This window comes from Perna viridis, chromosome 5, assembly GCF_037379345.1.
Source record: "Perna viridis isolate PV_CMFRI_1.1 ecotype Kerala chromosome 5, ASM3737934v1, whole genome shotgun sequence".
NCBI lineage: Eukaryota > Metazoa > Mollusca > Bivalvia > Mytilida > Mytilidae > Perna > Perna viridis.
The window spans coordinates 13,037,555-13,059,542 of record NC_142449.1 but is presented as its reverse complement, the minus strand read 5'-3'; the positions used below and the strand labels follow the sequence as shown (position 1 = coordinate 13,059,542).

General features: G+C 31.6%; 1 protein-coding gene across 5 annotated transcripts in view; it reads right to left on the bottom strand.

The window, feature by feature from the left end:
- Positions 1–21,988, bottom strand: part of LOC148616092 (short transient receptor potential channel 7-like) — a 75,167-nt gene that overhangs the window by 21,864 nt on the left and 31,315 nt on the right. For 3 of the 5 annotated variants that reach the window (XM_088582789.1, XM_088582788.1, XM_088582792.1), the window contains exon 2: positions 8,177–8,286. In XM_088582789.1, coding sequence (XP_088438915.1) covers positions 8,177–8,286 — 110 coding nt within the window. Of the gene's footprint in view, positions 1–8,176; positions 8,287–13,212; positions 13,259–13,964; positions 14,499–21,988 lie in introns of those variants that run through there. The other 2 variants (XM_088582790.1, XM_088582791.1) reach the window with 2 other exon arrangements.

Here is a 21,988-nt window from a genome sequence, read left to right as displayed (position 1 = left end):
CAACTTTTATTAGCCACATATAAACGATTCCATATTCAGCTTTTCAGCTTTTTTTAATTAGAATTAAATTGTTTCAGTGTACACTTTGTAAAGCCTTTATGTACTCATAAAGGGTGTGTCTTAACATACGACTTTTATGGCATGTTGTCATAATGCTTTTTGTTCTTTGCGATCATTCCTTGGCAATTAAATATATTGATAAAATAAGTGATAAAGACTTTAACGGCGCAAGGGCGAATACTGAAAAATTAAACACATCTGCATATCAGTATGCGTTGTATTCATATCCTTATCAAAGTGTAATTCGAATTCCAAATTGGAGTGATAAAACCTACATGTAGTGCCCCCTCCCCTGGATCGAGTTCCTCATTACTTATCACTGTAAAAAAAAACAAGGAAAACAGTTACAAAAGAGATACGTCAGTTCTTTTGCTGAAGAAAGACACACCGTTACTATAAAGTTAACAATGCTTCAGATATGAAGAAATCGTACAGTTGATTGTGCCAAGGCCTGCTTCCAGAAAATATATTTTTATGTACTATGGAAGACTAAAATACAAACACATCAAGAAGAATTAAGTTTCTAGACTTACATTATACTTGGTTGATGTCCAATCGATAATGTAAACAGATACTTTCGCATACAATTTACTCTCATATAATCCCTACAATATTGTTTGTGTGCTAGAGACATATGTTGTTATATTATGTTTCATTGTCTAGTAAATATATTCATTACGCATTTGGTATAAACAAAATAAACTTCATTGTAGCTCATTTTTCTACGAATTCTGTATTTTAGACGCAAAAAAGTTTCATTTTATCTCATATATTTTTCTTGGAAACGCAGTTTATGACAATTAAAGTCTGCAATGTTATTTATTGCAGTATTCCTGAATATCAACATAAAAAACACAATACCAAAGTTACATTTCATCACAAACTTATACAGCTCGCGATTAAAACAAGAGGTCCCCAGGAGGCTGAATCGCTCATCTGGTTCATTTATTGCCTTTCAAGGTCAATAACTCGAACAAAGAGTCGTCCGAAAAATTTGATCCCTACAAACTTTTGTAGGTCTTTTCATAAGGATTATTTCAGCAACTGAAACTTTTATTCTACCTATCATAGTTTTCAAGATATTTGTTCTTGTAAAAAAATGGTTTTGGAGATACATGAGAAAAACTTCTGTTGACCCCTTTATTCAATTTTTAGTAACAACAGCCATGTTTTTCCACAGATCAAAATTCCCTGTATCAATTCTATGTAGTATAACCCAAAGGAACATTCATACCAAGTTTGGTTTCAATTAGTCAAGTAGTGTCGGTGGAGAAGATATTTGAAATAATTAAAACGTCGAAAAGAGAAATAACTTCAACATGGCTTAACAAATTAAAACGAAAATTTCACCACAGATTGATCTTATCATGCTAAACACTTTTATCCTGTCGGAATCTGGCTAAACCGAACGATTTTAGAGATATATACCAAAAACTAATGTCTGACCCTAAGTCCTATTTTTAGTAACGGCAGCCATGTTTTTTCGACGGATCAAAAATCCCCACATTAATTCTATGTAGAATACCCCAATAAACATTCACACAAAGTTTGGTTTCAATTGGTTAAGTAGTTTCAGAGGAGAAGACTTTTAAACAAAATGTTAACGACGGCGACGGACGAACGACGACGACGACGATGGACGCCAAGTGATGGCAATAGCACACATGGCCTTCGGCCAGGTGAGCTATAAAGTGATCATACCCGAAAATAAAAAAAAATATCGGTATCGAGATCTTTCCTAAAATACCACAAGTATTGCAGTATTTGATTAGTAAGATACAAATGTTGTATTTTTTTAGAGAGAGAGAGAGAGAATATGGAGCCTGGGGGTTAAACTTATTGTCATTATTAGTGAGAATATCACAGGAAGAAAGCAATCAAAATCTCTTCAGCAGTCTAATAGGGCAAAAACAAACAAAAGAAAGAAATGAATACTGTATAGAATCTCGTTATTCCCCATTTTTAGCTCACCTGGCCAAAGACCATCACTTGGCGTCCGTCGTCGTCGTCGTTAACAATTATACAAAACTCTTCTCCTCTGAAACTGCTTGACCAATTAGAACCAAACTTGGTATGAATGTTTCTTTTGGTATCCTGCATAGAACTGATGCGGAGATTTTAGATTCGTCAAAAACATGGCCGCCGTTACTTAAAAAATAGAACATAGGGACCAGACAGTAGTGTGTCGCACATATCTCCAAAACTGTTCGGTTTAGCTAAATTCTGACGTGAATAAAAGTGTTCAGCATAATGAGATCAATCAGCAGTCAAATTTTCGTTTTCATCCATTAAGCCATGTAGGAGTTGTTGCCTACATTTTTGGTCGGTCGAAAAATATGGCCCCGTTACTAAAAATAGAACATAGCGATCAGATAATAGTTTTTCGCATATATCTCCAAAACCGTTATGTTTAGCCATATTCCTTCAATAACTGAAATGATCCTTATTATTAGGACTACAAAAGTCTTCAGGGATGAATGTTGTCAGACGACTCCTTGTAAGAGTTATTGCTTTGAAAAGGGAAACTGAGTTTTTTTTTACAGTTTTCAGCCAATATCTTGAAAACTATGATAGATAGAAAGAAACTTTCAATTGCTGAAATGATCCTTATGATAAGTCCTACCAAAGTCTTCTTGAATCAAAATTGTTGGACAACGTCTTGTTAAATTTATAGCCCTTGACAGGCAAATTCCACCAGCTGAGCGATTCAGGCTCCTGGGAGCCTCTTATTGTTATGATATGATAATATGACATGAAGTTTATACCAGAATACCTACAATCTATAAACATGTAATATAACATACATGTAGATTTAAAATTAAGGTTTACGTTTCGTGAAACTTGAGACATGTAACCTCCTGTTCATATGTTGCATCTGAACCTAAAAAATTTAGTTGCAGCACATTATTTTCACCCTTAAAAACCAAATTTTACCCAAATGAGAGCATTTTGAAATTTCATCCTAATGTGAGCATTTTTAAATTTTGGCTCTAAAATCGGTTGCCATGACAACAAGGAACACATCGTTTCGGTTTCGTTTTTGTTTTTAGCATAGACTTGTTGGCATATATCAAACTGTACCAAATTTCAAGTTCCTAGGCACTTATGTTTCCGAGATATAACAATGTCATATATTTTGACATTTTGTACTTACTTGTCAGCAATTTTAAAATGGCCGCCTTTTTCGGAGTTTTGAAAACTTAAAGTTCAACTTCAGATGGTACCAAATATATATGCAAAGTTTCGTAAAAGTTGGCCTTATTTGTTCTGAGACTTTGTCCGGTCATTGATAGGAAGACGGGAAAAATTAATAATGATCATAATAAAACAAATGGAGTAAAACAATAAGTCACCGACACTTCGTGGTCAGTGACTTAATAATTTCAAAATTTCATTTGTTGACAATTGACGTACAAATGACATTTGCATTCTACTTAAATTTTGCTGAATCTACACATACATGTATGAGATTTACTTTTTGTAAAGTAGTAAATTGGTAAATTAAAATCACAAAATAATATGTCTACGTACTTTGAATCACTTTATTCTAAAGGTTAGCAAATAATTTTATGATTCGAAAATTTGTGTTTTTATGGTTTAAATATATCACTAATCAAAACAAGCGGTTTATTGCCTGTGTACTAACTTGTTACATGGAAGGAATAATTTATATTTTTTTCGGCCAGGTCTGAAAACAGACTTGGCAATAAACAAAACTACATTAATGCTTTATCTCTTTTATTAATTTTTCATTCAGCATTAATTTTTTTTCAGAAATTGTTTTATTAAATATACAATACCGAATCACGAAAATCAAAGGTTTTAGACGGAGCAAAATATTGTTTATAATTGTAATTTCGCTGGCTTGACTGCACTTGGAAATTCTCTCGAGACTTCCGATTACATTTTAAAGCTACAGTCAAACCTGTATTAGCGACTACTTGTTCTCATCAATAACTTGTCCTTAAAAAGCTTCTATATTATGCATTGTAGAATAAACCTGTTTAAATAGACCATCCGTTTTAAGTGACCATTATGTTGCTCTCCATTCGAATTCAATTTCATTATGCTATTATGTGTGCGCCTTTAGGCATTCAATAAATCTGAAACTTAAAATAGTAGCCTTTTATTTCTTTTAAATGATAGTTCTAAAATATTCACGTTCTCAAAAATGTGAGACTCTAAGAACTCTAAAACATATAATATCAAGTATCATCGAATCCGCATTGTATAATTGAGTTGATAACAGTTGACATGCAATACTCCGATGATATTATGAATCAATTAAACTATAATTAAATCTTTCAGGTAACCATGACATCACTTGTAAAATTGATGCGTTGTGTTCTAGACAATTCTTGTAATACACGTATAACAGTATTATTAAGAGTATACAAGACTGTTAAATAAAAATCTGCGATATTATGTATTAGTTTTAAAAGTAACTTTGGGTACATGAGTATGTTAACATAATTACACATGTAATATGTTCTTCCAACAATAGTTTTATCTTATATATCAAAGACGAATAGCTTTTACAGAGTTAAAGTTACAGACACTCCGTCAAAACTCCAAAGAGACATCTAATACAAATTAAATCCAAGTTACATAACTTTAAGCCATTTATCAAACGAAATTATGTAATTCCTTGAAGAGAGGTGACAATTGAAATTTCATTACGAATATCAAAATGTCTGAGTAAAAGGGATCATATATTTTTTTCTTCATGACGTAAATGCAAAATGACTGTGCTTTACATTATTGGAAGATAAGACATATTGCTTATACTCCATTAAGAGATTTTAAACAGCAACATGTAACTATTGAAGAGAAATCTTCCGATTATCGTTTATCAGTTATATCTACCCCTTTCTTTTTCTTTGCTTTAGGCATACATTTTTTGTAGTTTAGAAATTGAAATTGTGTAGAACACACCTGAAGTACTATTGTGGTCTGAATCTGTTGATTCCTGAAACTGACAGTCATTATTGTTAACCAATGTAACAACAACGTTGATTTAGAAAAAAAAAACAAAAAAACAAAACAAAAAATTAAATAAAACAAAAAAAAAAAAAAAAAACAAAAAAAAAAAACAAAGCAAAAACAAAACAAAACAAAACAAAACAAACAAACAAACAAACAAAAAAAACAACAAAAAAAAACAGAAAACAAAACAAAACAAAACAAAACAAAACAAAAAACAAAACAAAAAGAAAAAAACAAAAAATATTAAAATAATGGTTTGATTTCTTGGTTATGCACATGCAATACTCGTATGCTATTTAGACAAATCTCTCATTACACTAGAAATATTTAGACACCGATCTATGTAAAGAATATTATGTTTTAAGGATATTTCTGAATGAATAAAGAGTTTGAATACCAAGCACGGACAACATTACATGCCGTTCATGTGTAAGATAAGGTATATTAATCAAGGTCGACAAAGAAAGAATCGGTCATATTGTCTGTTTGGTAAGCTCATTACAACATCAATGTTGACCAATAAAAAACCTGATAAGAAAGTCTGATAAAACACCTTAACGCCATGCCTAGAGACAGTATTGATCAGACGTCACGTGCGATCTTCGATCTGAACGACTTTAAAACGAATGAATTTCGAATGAAACTTTTTCAAGCTAATACGACACCAAGGTAAGATTCAGGAGGAAAACTACTACTGCTTTAAGCTTCGTAATTAAAATCAAAGTGCATGGCCAAAACGCAAAATAGAAAACAGAGATCATTAACATCCACATTTCATCGTAAAAAAACCGGAGCATCAATATAGGAAGACCAGAAACATCAAAATTGGTGGCCATAACATGAAAACAGGGAAAAGAGACGATCTACATACAAAGTGGGAGTAGCAGGAATAAATTACAATTTTACATTAACTCTTAAGATATTGGATACAAGACAGTACAAATACAAAAATCATGCCCATGATATATATGAACTGAAACAACCAAAATTCGAGACCAAAACCAGGTGCTCCGTGTGATTAAGCAGGTTCTGTCCCACCAGCAACACATGTCACTTTGCAGGTGAATAAGACGTGAATCAAACTGACGACATTTTGTTTCTTCTACGAGATAGGAACTTCCTATCAGTCAATCACATTGTAATGATGTCCATAAAGCTTCTGTATTGATGATATCAACATAATGCTTAATATACCCCTGTTTTATAAATATAATTGACCAATATCATCGATTTACAAGAAAGTCTATGGTACATATTACAAGCGCGATAGTAAGACTAATCAAGGGAACCAAGATTCTAGCGGAAATCAAAAGAATGTAATCCAGTGACAAAGACCAGACATGGAAAAAAGACACACACACAGCAAATAGTACAAACTTACAAAAATTAAACATACATTTGTTGTGTTTGTACAATGTAACAAAAGTAAATGAGCAACTCGGACTCCACTAAAAATTGGGAGTATGGACCAGGTTCACCGGTAGGGTAAGCGTCCTCTGATTTTCAGCAAACATCCGCCGAGTTGCTCATAAAAAGTCAAGTTTTCGTTAGTAAATAGTACGCATTTTCCCGCTGGAAACAAATGTTTGAGTTTTTTTTTATGTAATAATTATTTTTGTTGATTTACAGATGCATCTATTTAAGAGACAGACAAAGAATTGCATTGACGTCATTTTGATTAGTCCTGCAATTTGTTTTCAACTGGAAACTTAACGGAATGAACCTTTACCTACCAAGTACAACGTCAGAGATTTTATTATATTGATTTACAATTTGTATGAGAAATACTCTACAAATAGATGATTTTCATTGTAAACAAAGACAAATGCATCATAATTAATGCATTTTTATTCGCCTCCCTTGTTAACTGTATAGCGGTAAATTATGAACACCATTTGAAGCGTATCATAAGTAATAGTTGTTACAGATAAGGTTCTAAAATATTAAAACATTTATAAATTCAAGTCTCATTGATTGAAACAGAAAATATTATTTCATTTAATCATCAACATTATGGAAAGTTTATGTCCAACCTCACGACAGGAACACACCACGGGAGTGCATAAGTAGTGCAACATGCCCATTTAAGAAGGTTGATCTAGGGTAAGGGACACAACTCTTACAAATCTTTAAAACGTCTATATTCAGCATTTTACATTAATCTCACGCACGTAACTTGGACTGATTTCATTCTGATTCAAATGAAAGTTTGATAGGCTTTGGTGAAATTGAATATGGTACAAACGTACCACTGATTTCAAGAGTTATGTCCCTTAACCTAGGTCTACCTCCTTAAATCATCAATACCATTTGACCCACCTATATGTTGTTCTTCTTGCAAAATTTTAGCAACTTTAAATCACACGAAATGACTTTCAATTTTAAAATGTTACATGGATACAAATACACAACACACACATAATAAAAACCTATTCACTCTTCAATTCCATTCCTTATCTACACATACTATACTCTGACCGAGTTCACCCAAATTTTTTTCTGCACACTATATACTGGTAAGTTTACCCCATTCCTTATATATACACAACTAACTCTTTGTTTACCCATTCCTTATATATACACAACACTCTTTGTTTACGGCATTCCTTATCTTCACACCATATTACCACATTTCTTTTTTTTTACATCTTCAGAGTTTTTTGAATAACATAATATTGTAGAGTGTCGTGTTTCATCGTCTACATTGCTTAAATGGACTATTACAATATAACAGTATCGTGTGCGTGGTATATTCTTATGAAAGAGTAATCAAGGGAAGCAAGGTTATAGCGGTAATCAAAAAAATGTAATCCAGGGGCAAAGACCAGACATGGAAAACAGACATACACAACAAAGAACATAAAGTAACTAAAATCATACATATAAAGTAACAAAAGTAAATGAGCAACTCGGACTCCACTAAAAACTGGGCAAGGTGCACCGGTAGGGTAAGCGTCATCTGGTTTTCTAGAAACACCCGCCGAGTTGCTCATAAAAAGTCAAGTCCGGGGTAGACAAACGAGGAAAGGAAAACTGTGACTCGTTGAATAAATCAGTTTTCATGGTGCTGATGGATACACCATAACGATCCACGAGTTATGAAAAGATTGTGAAATATGATATGACCTACCGATCTATTGAAACCATGGTACTTTTCTCCCAAAGTAAATTTCTGAGCATTTCTTTTGTCTCTGGTTGTTCTCTGGTGGTGGGAATCTGTATAATTGTCTGCATTCCTCGCTGAAATTATATGAATTGAGAATTTTAAAAAGCTAGGCTTTTCACCTAATGCTTATTTATCCATATAGTCCATTGGCCATATAGGGTAACACTGCCCCATGCGGAATTTGTCTTACTATGTTTTCTAGGTATTTAAATATGTCTTCTTTTATGATTGAAGTATTTTCCACTTAACAATTACTGCAAACTGTAAAAAGTAATACGTCAAAACGTAAGGTATTTTAATTTGATATAGGACTTTTTTTTATCATTTAATTCAACCTCGTCCTGAAAACGATTACTTTAATTGAATTGTATTATGTTTTTTGTTAAGAAAAATGCTACCCTACCCCAATACAAATGAGCAATATTTTTTAAAATAATATTTTCATTTTCAACTGTGATCTTAATGGTTGCTTAATTTAATCTTTTTATCGCAAAGGCTTCTAAACGAGTTATCCATTCAATTCGTGGCACAATTAAAAAAAACCAAAACAAAATTCATTGATTTCTGACAGAGAAAAAAAATGGGCAATTTCGGATTTTGTAAAGTATTAACCAAGGTTTGAACCCCGAAGGTAAAAATAAAGTTTTGTTCCGTATTTTTTCGTAAAGTCCTCCTTTTATTGGACTATGAACATTAGGAACACAAATTGGTAATCTGATACAGCACTTTTATCTTTGCTTAAATTGGCACCACGATGGTTTCTTGATGGATGCAAGGTTTCAAATTATTTCCTACCCTTACCCTATAAGATTTGTTAAAATTTATCTATTCATAAATTCAAAACCTCCACAGGACTTGTCGCTCTGAAAATGATGACCAGTTTCTTGTTTTCTGATTGCATTTTTAAATATATTGGTACTTTTGACTCCATTTCATAAATTGTTGGTTTCGATATCTCAATTTACTTTTATACAAAAATAAAATTAACGAACAAACGAAAACAAACAAAAAACAAAACAAAAACAAAACAAAAAACAACAACAACAACAACAACAACAACACCCAGTTTATTGTACACTGAAAATATCTGTAATATGCCATCATTTGAATGCTATCATTTAATCACAACATTATATTTATTTCCAAATATTACCATCAACCGCCTGTGATCCGTAGAAACTATGATTATCAAGCATACTTCTATAGAATTAGACTCAATATGAATCATAGTATTGTTATTTTAAAGACTAAAAAATGATAATATATTGGTTATAAGGAAGCCCGATTCGTCCTTGCAAAATGTATGGATAATCATTTTAGCTACTTAAATTTTAATGATCTAGATAATTGGACATTATATGTTAGATTTGAACGCTATTTTTTTGTATTTTCATGATACAAAATTACAAATTATATAGCCATTGCACATTTTGGTATGTTGCACTCGTGTTTTAAGGAGTAACGTCTCATTTACTGCATTAGAACAATCATTAAGGAAGATTATTATTCAAAATAGGCTTGTACAATAGAAGTATTCCAAAACAAAAAATATCGAAATAGGAAACAAAAACAAGCACAGATAAGTTATACCAAAGAATGTCAAAGGAGTCACACCATGTTTAATAAAAATAAATATTTATTTTCAGAAACGATTTGTAAGATAACCATACATGAACATAAAATTGAACTTGTGACTAGTTAAAAAACCCACCAAAACATCTGATTAAAACTTAGTGGAGAATCATAAATTTTAAGCAACTAGTTGAAGTTGCATGGCAAAACAAATCAGAGATATAAGCAAATTCTAACGATCTTAAGTTTAATATAATGTTGTTATACCTTAAAACTGTAATTTATTTGAACTTATTTCTAGCTTAATTTAATCTAGGTTTCACTAAATTTAACAGCTATACAATTTAAAGGTACAAAATTGGATTTTCGTAATAAAATTACTGTTTTGTTTTTTGGTAGGAGTGGGATTTCAATTTCAAATGTCATAAGAAATGAGTACATGTTATAATGTTCTGGACTCAGCGTAAAGTAGAAACGCTAGAAGGATTGTTCAGAATCGCGAAACAGTAGTTTAAATTATTAGTAAGTTCAAAAATATTATCTAAAAGTAAAAAATAATAATAAAAAACAAATTCTCGCTGGTGATATATTATGATTTTTATTTCTTTTCGTACTTTGCAGTAATCAGGTCAATACTTATTCTATGGATAATAATAAGGTGAAAAAAGGGGTATCGAAAACAGTGAAGGTCATCTAGAATGTATATGTCCCTTGGACTACTAATAGAGTAGTTTAAAACTTTCTAAGTACAGAGCTGGTGTAGCAATAAATGACGAAATTGTAAATTATCTAAATATATAGCTGATATATATATATTATAAAAAATGTAATGTTCCATTAAAATGCACGAAACGCTTTTCTTCAGAAAGAGTGCCCCGGGCAGGTCCGGGTGTCAAAAGAATAGGCCTGCAGCAGCGCTAAGCTTGTCGTAAAAGGCGACTAAATAGTGCTCAGAAACCTAGGCGGTGGCTAGGCGCTCTGGCCACAGAGCAACTGGGATGTGTGTCCCAGGTGGTGGAATGGGGTACCCCTGGCGTGTTACATGCTCGGGTTGTCAGGCTATTATACGGAAACCTTGACCGCAAACCATAGTGGTGCACCGTGTTTGGAAAGATGCCACGTTCATTGCACGTTAAAGAACCCGCCACAGGAGGCTAAAATGCCCGACCTTACCCATCCCTCCCTTTTTCTAGTGGCAATCTAAATTTGTCGACCCTATTATCCTTGTGTCCCATCCCTTATTTTTTCATTTCATCTTCATTCATGTTCATTTTATCATCCATTTCATGTTCATTGTCTGAATATAGCTGAAATATTGCTGCTCGGACGTTAAATCCCAACAATCAATCAATCGGAAAGAGTAATCCAGGGAACCAAGGTTATAACAGTAATCAAAAGAAAGTAATCCAGGGACAAAGACCAGGCATGGAAAACAGACATACACAACAAAGAAGCAGTTGATCTCTCTGCTTTTAAAACTAGCTGCATCCACAATAAATTATGGCAGACCTTGAACTTCCGAACTATACAAGAGCAAGATACGTGTATACCTGCTTTCTGATTCTACTTTTGAATGAAGTAGTTGATCTTTCAGTTTTTGATATTAGCTGTTTCCACAATAAATTATGATAGATATTGAACGTGAAAACTATATGAGAGCTTGAAGCGTAGTTACTGATTCTATTTCTGAGCGTCTTTTGCCTGACTACCAATAAAATTTTGTATTAAAACTTTGTGAAATTAAAATCATACAATTGAAAAAATCAATCTCCGCAAGGGCGCATTGTAGTAAAAATCAATATATAGATACTGTGACAATTACTGAATTACAAAAAAGCCTGCACTCCTTTTTTTGGAAATAATTTTAGAGATCGGGATACTGGGAAAAAAACAAAACAAAACATAATATAACAAAATCATGTCAAATATTGCGTACTGCCGTCTTTTTCTAGAAAAACAATAGAAATGAAACTTTCAGCCATTTTTTGCAACATACATAATCACATAGGTCCAACATGTTATTTTGTGGTAAAAATTTTCAGTGATGGCAACATGTGAGTTCAATCGTTTACTTATGAACAGTGCCCAGAAGCTAAACATACGAAAACGTTACGTACGGCTGAGGAAAGCATTTTATATCCTTTTTGTCGAAAGCTAATAATAAATTCTAGATAATTTCGGAGCCAAACATGAACTATTCAAGTAAGCGTAAGCTGGTTCTATTTGTGTGAGCAATTTTTTGGTCTCTTTCTTTCCAGTGTCCAATCATATTGAGATCGACATGACTGAAGGATTATTTTTACAAAAAAATACTAAATCATTGACTCAGAGGGAAAACTCTTTGAGAAATGGGACATTTAGAATTCGTATTTGTCGACAAAAGTCCTATACGTCTTATTAGATATAAAGTAAATGTTGTTTTCTGGCCTCGTTTTCAAAACGTTTAATGTGTTCAATGGGTTATTCAGAAAGGTGTCTTAAAAGCAAACAAAGTCTATCAATATAAGACAAAAACAAGACATGGAAAACAGACATACACAACAAAAACATTGACAACCAAAATAATACATACAAAGTAACAGAACTAAATGAGCAACTAGGATCCACTAAAACCTTGGAGCATGGATCAGGAGCATCGGAAGGGAAGAGTCCTCGGCTTTTCTAGAAACACCTGGTTATAAAAGTTTAAGTTCGGGGTTGACGAAAGAGGAAAGAAAAACCTATGACAGGTTGAACAAATCAGTTTTCATGGAGAAGATTCATACACCGTAACAATCCAAGAGTTCATGATGACGACCATAAAACTTCTGTAATGATGAATTTGATCTCGTAGCAACATAACCCTGTTCCAGAATCCTAATTGTGAAAAGTCTAGCGCAATACAAAAAAGTGTTCGTAGTTACGACAAGCTTTGGTAATTACGTATAATTTGTGATATGAAAACTCTATATGCAGGTGCGGAAGGGATGTTGCCGAAGATAAAAGTAGAGTTGACCATATGGAATAAAAAAAAAGCGTTTGTCGTATAGGCTGACTTCCCAGTGTCTGTAGTTTTCTTTATCTCAATTTCATTAGGGTAGATGCGATATATCAAATCCCCGAAAAGTATTTAATTTTCCTTAAACAAAATAATCGGTTTACGACTTTTGTTATGAATATCATTAAATAAAGTGAATAATGTGGTTTTAGCTAAATTGTCTATTATCTTCGATATATTCAAATGTAAAGATTATGAGGTAATAAAAGAAAACATAATTCACTATTTGTTAATTAAAAATATTAAAACAATAATTATGATAAAAATATGTAAATATCATGCTTATCTATATTGTGTTCCAGTTAATGAAAGTAACGTGGCCATATCCATGTTCTTTCTTACTTTTTTAAGTTAAGTGATACAATATTAGTCAGTTAGTTTCATGGCTTACTGTAAACAAGGATAGGTTTCCAGACATCCATACATATGGAGTTGTGAATTGTTTGAAACTTCAATGTATTGAAGATCTTGATAATATGACGAACATACCTTATCAAAATTCATACGTATGTTATTATACAGAACTTAACCCAGTCATCAAGTCTCCAGAGATGGCATGTTTTAGTTAAAAAGCCTGCATAAATATGACCGGTGACACAAATCACCCACGACATTCGGTGTAACAAAAGGTCAGGTTTATTTCAGTATATAACCTGATTATAACAATCGATGCACTAATTCAACCCAAATTTGTCTAGTAAGAATCAGTTACATTCTTTAGATGTTACTCCAAATTACTAGTTTCAATGTAATCAATGTACAACTCTCATCCAGGACCATGGTAGTCAGTATTCAAATAAAAGAAGTATGAGTATTTTTGTAAAGAGTTTATTCTCAGGACCATTTATATTCTGCCTGGATAAATCATCTAAAACCAACTTTTAATCCCAAGTGATACGTATTGATGACTACCATCTTAATAATTAAAATCACTATTATCATTATGACGTCATGTTTGAAATCGAACACGAGACGTCTCACATAACATTCGATTGACCAAGTGAATATAAGGAGAGAAATACGTTAACAATACACAATCATGCTGACAAATTCTAAATATAAAAAAGTAGAGTACTGATGATTATTAGTTAAGTGCAAAACCTTATATTTTGTTTTAAATGTTTCGATCGTCTCTTTACTTACGTGGTACAAAGTGGACACCTCTCCTATGCATTGTTAACCCAGTCATAAATACTTCCAAGTTATTTTTGTATCTTTTCTTTGTTTAACGGAATGAAATTGTTACGTGATACAAATGAAAGGTTAAAACATTCCAATTTATATTGATCTGGTATTCCATAAAGCAAAATGCATCAAATATCACTCTGTATCGTTCACACAGAAGCAAATCGCACTATTATTCATGATTTTCACGGAGCAGCCATTTATAGTTCCATAACATATTGATGTCATTCGATTAAATACATATCTCATTCCTAAGCGGCAGAGTCCTTATCATACCAGATCAGTAACTGTTGCTGAAGTTTTCGCGGTGATTTGGAATATTGAGGCATTTTGCTGAACTTTTAAATGGAATTGAAGTTTTGGATAGCCTTTTTAGATAGATAATCAAACTTGTTTAACATTAATAATATGCTTTGTCCTTTAGTGAGAGGAGTGATTGATATTGCAGAATATTATGGTTTTTAGTATACAATCCACACAATAGTTGTAATTAGATATAGAGTGTAAAGATGGATGCTCAATAACGTAGGTAACTAACCTAAACTAATTTAGATTTCTGCAGCTATTTGTTTTGTTTATGTTTTAACGTATAATTTGTTATTTGATATCTGGAGTCTATTTTCTGATTATTTAGAGGCGTTCATATCAGTTAAATTATTATAACAATTGTTAAGTGACGATTTTTAAATGTTAACTGTTAGTAAGATACTACAGACCCTTTTTACACATCCTTTGTAGAAATTGATTTTAACACACATGAAATTCCCTTCCAAAATTCCGATCGCATTACATCTTGTTTTACGGTGTAGTTGTTTCAAATTTATTGGGTTGGTAAGTCGAATTTGAGATTGTAAGCACATCCGAAAAAGTCCACGTAACAGTTATGACATTTTCATGGCAATCTAGATAATACAGATGTTAGAGCACACTATGGAAAAATGTGCAACTGCAGAGTATATTGTATAATTACAAAAGATTGAAAAGCATATTTTAAAATCATTGATCCATAAAGTTACAAAAACAAATGTATGGACATTTGGCATATTGAAACGTCATTACCCTAACCCATAAGAACGATAGGATGTAGACCTAGTGTTAGGGAAATAACTATTTAAATCAGTGATTTGTTTGTATCATATTTAATTTCACCAAAGCCTTTCAAGCTCTCATTTGAAACAGAATGAATTCAGTTCAAGTTACTTTGATGCTTACATGAGATTGATGTAAAATGCTGCATACAAACATCCCAATGATTTGTAAGAGTTGTTTCCCTTACCCTAGGTCTACCTCCTTAAATGGAGTTTAAAATAATACTAATATTTCACTGACAATAACGACAGTTTTACAAATGTTCTTGCCAAAAATTGTAGTCCTTTCAATGTAGTGCGGAGTTATAAGTAAGTCTAGACAAAAAATGTATGATTTACGATTAAAAAAGTATTATATCATTTCATGAAGAAGAGTTCGTTCTTTCTATTATATTTCTTTTTTTTTTTAAATTCTCGGGTCAACTATTCGATAAATGTACAATTTTTGTGGCAAATTTTGAAAATGTTGGTATCAGATTAGTGAAGGGAGATAATTTTAATGGAAGGTGCATCCATATTTTAGTATACTAATCATCTTTTAAACAATGTTAGAAATGAGCAAAATCAAATTTATCAGAAAATTTGAGCACTGATTTTGCCACAAATAGAGTTTGTGTTAATTGCTCCCAAAACCCCAGAAAGTTGATCATTTAATATCAAATTGTATTCGAAAATTCTATGGCCTTGAGCCAAAGGTTTCTTCAGAAGAAAAGATACAAGTAATTGGTCGACAACTCATGAAACTATTTTTATGCTATTTTTGTTCAAAATAATACATCATTTAAAAAAATTCACTTGATTGTCTTTAAACCAAGAATAACATGACATACTTTTGATAACATAACAGAAGTGCAAAAAGATGTCAGAAAGTTCGTGAATCAAGTTTAAAATCGGATGCTAATATCTGTTGTTTACCAATCTTTCATCTACTATAAATGTTAACCCCTCTTATCTTGAAAGCATAAATGTATGATAAAATCGGGGATTTGTTGCAATTGTTAGCAGATTAAAATGTTTGTTTGTGCTCCTGCAAGCCAGTGAAATGTACAGACAATATGTTACCGTTCGGATTTCTAACTTACCTTGATTCATCTATATAGTCGATAGATTGATAAATTTAAGCAAATTGAATAGAGGACGCATGGATTTCATTAGAAATGAAATCATCACTTTTATATCAATGTTCAAAATGTTTGAAAAAAATAACTCAAAAAAAAAATAATAATAATAATAATAAAATAAATAACAAAATAAATAAAATAAAATAAAAAATAAAAATGTTAACATTTTTAGCTCCAACATATGATAAATGATATGGGTGAATCATATAAACGGATGAATTAGTGATCCCTTGACAGAATTGAAGATACTAAGATATTACCCCAAGGGGTGATAACAGATACCAACGTACACTAAATTAAAACTATTCACCTCATTTATGATATTGATAAAACTTCAAACGAAGCCTGATTAGAGCAATGTATCAATCAAAACTATAGCCATACATCCTGAAGGCCTATAATGTAGATATATTCACTTAGAATGCATCTTCAGAATGAGTTTGAATTGACGAAATTTAAATGCCATATACAATTCAACATAATCCAGTCCGAGTAATTTAGTCAACTCCCAAATTATTGATATTTTTGGTTTTTTTTTCTTGACAAATGCTCGCCCTAGATATCGTAATTACCCCTAACATAATATTGTAAGGTATAGTTCTTGTAATCAAAAAACACCTTTGCTCTGTATATGATATTTAAACCAGGATACACCTAGTAGAATGTCTGCAGTCTCACTCTGAGCATCAAATCAATGTCACAAGTGTTTCTGGAGATTTGATATTTATCACAAGTAACATACGGTCTTGCCAGAAGAATCTAGCAAAAATAAACATTTCTTATATATATGAACCCCTTTACGCCAATTTCGCGCGTTTATTAATATGTTTTTGTTTCGTTTTCTTTACTACAGTGCCAGAATGGTCTACAAGCGTTGTACTTTATATCTAAATGGCAAATTCGTCGATTTACTGAAGTTAAGTTTTTAGTTGAATATGTTTTTACGTGCATGTCATCGAGCGGTCTAAGATATGTATTTTTGGTATATTTTTACTCATAATTTGTTATACGTGTGTACAGTATATCTTCCATATTGAAACAAAGACGTTTTCTCTTACTAGCGGTTACTAGCGTTATTGTAGTGAAAATACTATAAGACGTTCATTTAGTAAAGTAAATATTGATACGTTTACTCAAACTTCTGCAGCTAAAAAATCATAATTGTTAAATGTGTAACCTCTTTATTGGACCTTTTGACACGAGGCCAATAAATGGTTATGTTCATAAATTGTTGTTATTTGATAAAATATGCTTTAAAATTCATATAAACTAATCAAGGAAGGACTATTTTTTTCGGTGTGTGAAGAAGTAACGTCAATCACGTGGCGCAAACTCGATAACCTACGGGCACCGAGATTATTTCAAAAAGACCGAAAAAACATAACAGTCATTCCTTATAATTTGATTTTAGTATCAAAATTAAATGAGTTAATCATTAAAAACGTTTGATAACGTCATAGTCACGTCACAAAAATTGGTCTATGAGATGATGGACACATTTTTTTATCCAATCGGAAAGCGTGTAACCAGTTATATCATTAATTGATATCATGGTATCTTTTTAAGGACAATTGAAGGACATATCATAATGTACTTGTGAATCATTACAATTATAGTAGTTCTCTTCACATATAAATGAGTTCAAAGGAGTTTAGAATAAGTCTGCAGATGATTATGGTTCTATCTGCCGTCAATGTTTGAATGGTAAATTATTGTATAATGTTTTATTGCGTTAGTTAAGTAACCGTTATGTTTTATGCCTCTTTATGGCTAAAACATACTCGATACTTTGAGTCCAGTGTATTTTTACATTGACAAATATATTGCATATCTCAAAACGAGTTTAACGTAGTCTCTGGCCTTGTTGAACTGGATTAGTCCAAGGTAAACACCAGTTTTACTAAGTAAACTCATTTATATAAGGGAAAAAATGGATCTTAAAATCTGTGGTCAATTATACACACCTTCGACCATTCAGTTAAATAGGTGAAAGTAGGGAATTTATAACCCATATTTAATCATACTAGAGCCGTTTTTACTGAAGCCATCTTCCTTGGAATAAATGTGCAAAAAATCACAAAATATTCTCTAACTGTTGACATATTCGCTAGGTTCTGTATGGCGGGTTGTTTTGACGGATGTAAAATTTGGCGATTTCTAAGCAAAAAAGGTGTATGAAAAAGTTTTGCATTTCATGTTTTTTTGGATGGATGGAAGAGCACAAATTACTTGATCCCAGGATAAATATTGCGCGGAATTTTTTTTGGCCTTTTTAGAAAAGATGTCAAAACACGCCGCGAAAATCACTGTGTTGAAATATACCAGCTGACTGTATACATGTACACGATGTCATGCCATTAAAATGGAAAATGTTGTAATACATTTTAGTAAATAAGTTTCAAGAATGCTAAACGAACACCTAGCTACCAACTGCTCATCAAATATTCTAAATTACAAATACATGAACATCATATATATATATATTGATGCCATCTTCAGCACATGAGAATGAACAAATTCATGCACTAATACAGCCCTTATTGAATTATCCTGAATTGTAGGGTATGGTTGAAATTACAATTTTAAAATGGAAAATTCTGAAATTGGGATAAGCTAATGTGAAATAATACTAAGCACGTATTTTATTACACACTTGATTGCAAAGATCAACTCATTCAGATTTCTCATGTCAATTTTCTTCTATGAAATTATGATTACATATATCAGATTACATGTATCATAAATTTCATGAGAATGTTTCACAATGGGAAATCAGCATTGTGTTATTTTATTATTGATTGTACCAGTACCTGAGTTTTTTATTATTATTATTATTCTATCACACTCCAGTGGTCACATACTAAAACTCCCATCAGGTATTTTTTCCATTTGAAGAAAAAAAAAGCAAAGCTGGTATTTACCTAGGGCAAATCAAGTTCAACAAAGTAAAGGTTACAATGAATTACATTCTTCTGATATCCGCTAAAATCTTGGTTCCCTTGATTACACTTTCACGTCAAGTCGCTTGAACAATTCAAAAATATAAAATTGACCGAACAAGGTTTTAACAAATTAAAGCGATTTAATAATAAATAAATCAAAATCAAACTTTCAAAATTGATATTCAACTATACAAAAAACCCCTCAATTTCTTTATTTTAATTTCTTAATCTCAACACGTTTGGATCTATAGAAATTTTCTTTAAACTGGACAAATGTGAAATGGTTGTTTGGAGACACATTTGAAGCATTACTTACAAATCATTTATGGTGTACATTGAATTAACTATATACGACATAAATACACTTTTTCACCAGCTTGAAAAAACTGCAAAAATAAAACTCAATAAAAAAAATGAAAAAAGATATTAACAAAATAAATTTTTAATGTTCTATATGAACATTAAAGACACTCTAAAGAGATTTATCCATATCATTTATGATATTAGAACAAATGTAAGGTTTGACCACAGGTACAATTAATTGAGAGGAACATTAATAGTCATATTATATCAAATACTGAGTTATTCATAGAGATCTAAATCTTTGAACTCTCTGTTAATCATTTGTCGATATGTTTATCATGGTTAGCGTAGAAAATTGATACTCAATTTACTGATACTAATCAATACACTGGAAGTTTAAACTAGAACAAAGGTTTAGGTTTAATTTTCCAAGGATAACATCAGTATTTGTTTATAAAAAACACATTGACAACTGTCTGTTCTAGAATGTCTAACCAGCATCTCTTTATACCAATAAAACGTTTGGTTATAATGGGACTATTGTATTTCATGTAATCATAAGCTAATATTCTATTTCTTATCTTTTCTTTGATCGCTTTGACACTTCAAAATATTTCATTGATTCTAATAGTGTCATTTGGAAGAGCACTAAATTAGTTTTATACAGTTTTTAAAGATAAAAGGAAATTGTTGACAGAACTTCTATTTATAGCCTGGTTATGTTATGGTAAATCTTCCATATTTTACCAGAACAAACAATAACGCATCTTTTTTTCTTTGAAGAACGTAAAACAAAACAGTTTAAAACAAACATCATTATTATATACACTAAATAGCCTTTACAAATAATACAGTTTATCTTGGTAATTTCATGATATTAGTACCTGACTTCAATTTGATAAGTGATATGATTGCGTCGTTATTAATGAGACGTCAAGTCGTTAAATACCTTGATTATTACTGAGTATTTAAGGAAGAGTTTTAATTGGTTAACTTGTCACGCTTCTAACATTCAAACTTCTTTACTTTAAGTGTGTAACTAGTAAATAGTTTCTCAACAGATTTGCATTGATCTTGGGAAATCATGAAATCAATTTTTAAATGCTATGAATTTAAAAATACTCATGCTTGGTCTCCGTAGGCCATCACCTTAAACTGATTCGTTATGCTATTCTCTTGTTAACTTTAATTTATTCTAGTGAAAAATACAGTTGTTGTTTTTAAAGGTAAATACGACTTTCACATATAAATTGGATTGTTTACTCTGATTCGTCACCATTAAACACAGTTGTTACGTCAAAAAATCATAATCACGTGATAATAATATAAAAACCGCATAAAGTTATAATGCTACCAAACGAGTGCTTCACTCCAGATCCAATACACAGTGGCCTTCATTCAAATTTACTTGCAAAGATGATGGTTGTCTGTCAATTTATTCTAAGAATATTTCTAGCTTTATATTATTCAACCTACATTTTTTATTTTTATATGATTGTTATATACGTAGTTTTTATCAAGTTTTAGATTTGAGAATACGAATATTATTTTCGTCATACACGAAAAACAATATGACAAAAAGGTATTTACTGTCTTTACGTCTTAATCGTTTTTTTGATATTCGTGCTTTGATATGATGTTTTTATATAAAAAAAGTAATTAAATATTTATAAACACTAACAAAGACTTGCAATCGTTTTATAAACAAAAGAGAAAATAATGCATCTTTCCTTGCAAATTTTAAACCTATGTTTTTAGATTGAGAAACATTATAAGTTGCATTAAGGAAACCTGTCGCACTTATTTGCTCATAACAGTTAATCTAATAAAAACTTGTTGAGCTGGAGATTTGCCTCCACGGGAATTTTACTACTTTTCCATTTTCAAGTAATTAAAAGTAAATATGCCAATGATTGACCTCGTTATCAGCAATGAAGTAATATAAAACTGAATCTTTAATTGAATAGATTTCGACATATTCTCGTTTTTCAACTGTGCAATAGCGAAGGAGAAGCAAATTGTAGGTAAGTAGTAACTGAAGATATCAGTTTGAAACTTTATCGCATAAAGATTGTTAAAAATCAGTCGTTTTTTTTGTATAATGATTACGCTTTACGTTTTATAAAGTTCGAAATGTAAGACCTTTTGGTAATGTAGTAGCATTAGATAATTAAGAGGGTGTCAACACAAAAACCAGGTAGTGGGTGACAAATGACAAAAAATTAAATTTACCCTTTCTCAAAGTTAAATGATGGTCTTAGTGAAGTATATATATATATATATATATATATATATATATATATATATGTAAGGGTCTGAAGTCTGAAAAATTCCCAACGATGTTAGAACTGTCACATTAGCAAAGCAACTTTTTGGTCGTTCCCTCCGTGGGACTCGAACTCGTACCGCTGTGACATCTATGGCAACACCGCCTGCACTAAGTCAAGCGCCCTAGACCACTCGGCCAGCTAGGCTATATGTATTTGCATGACATTGGAACAAAAAATATACCACCTATATCTTTGGAT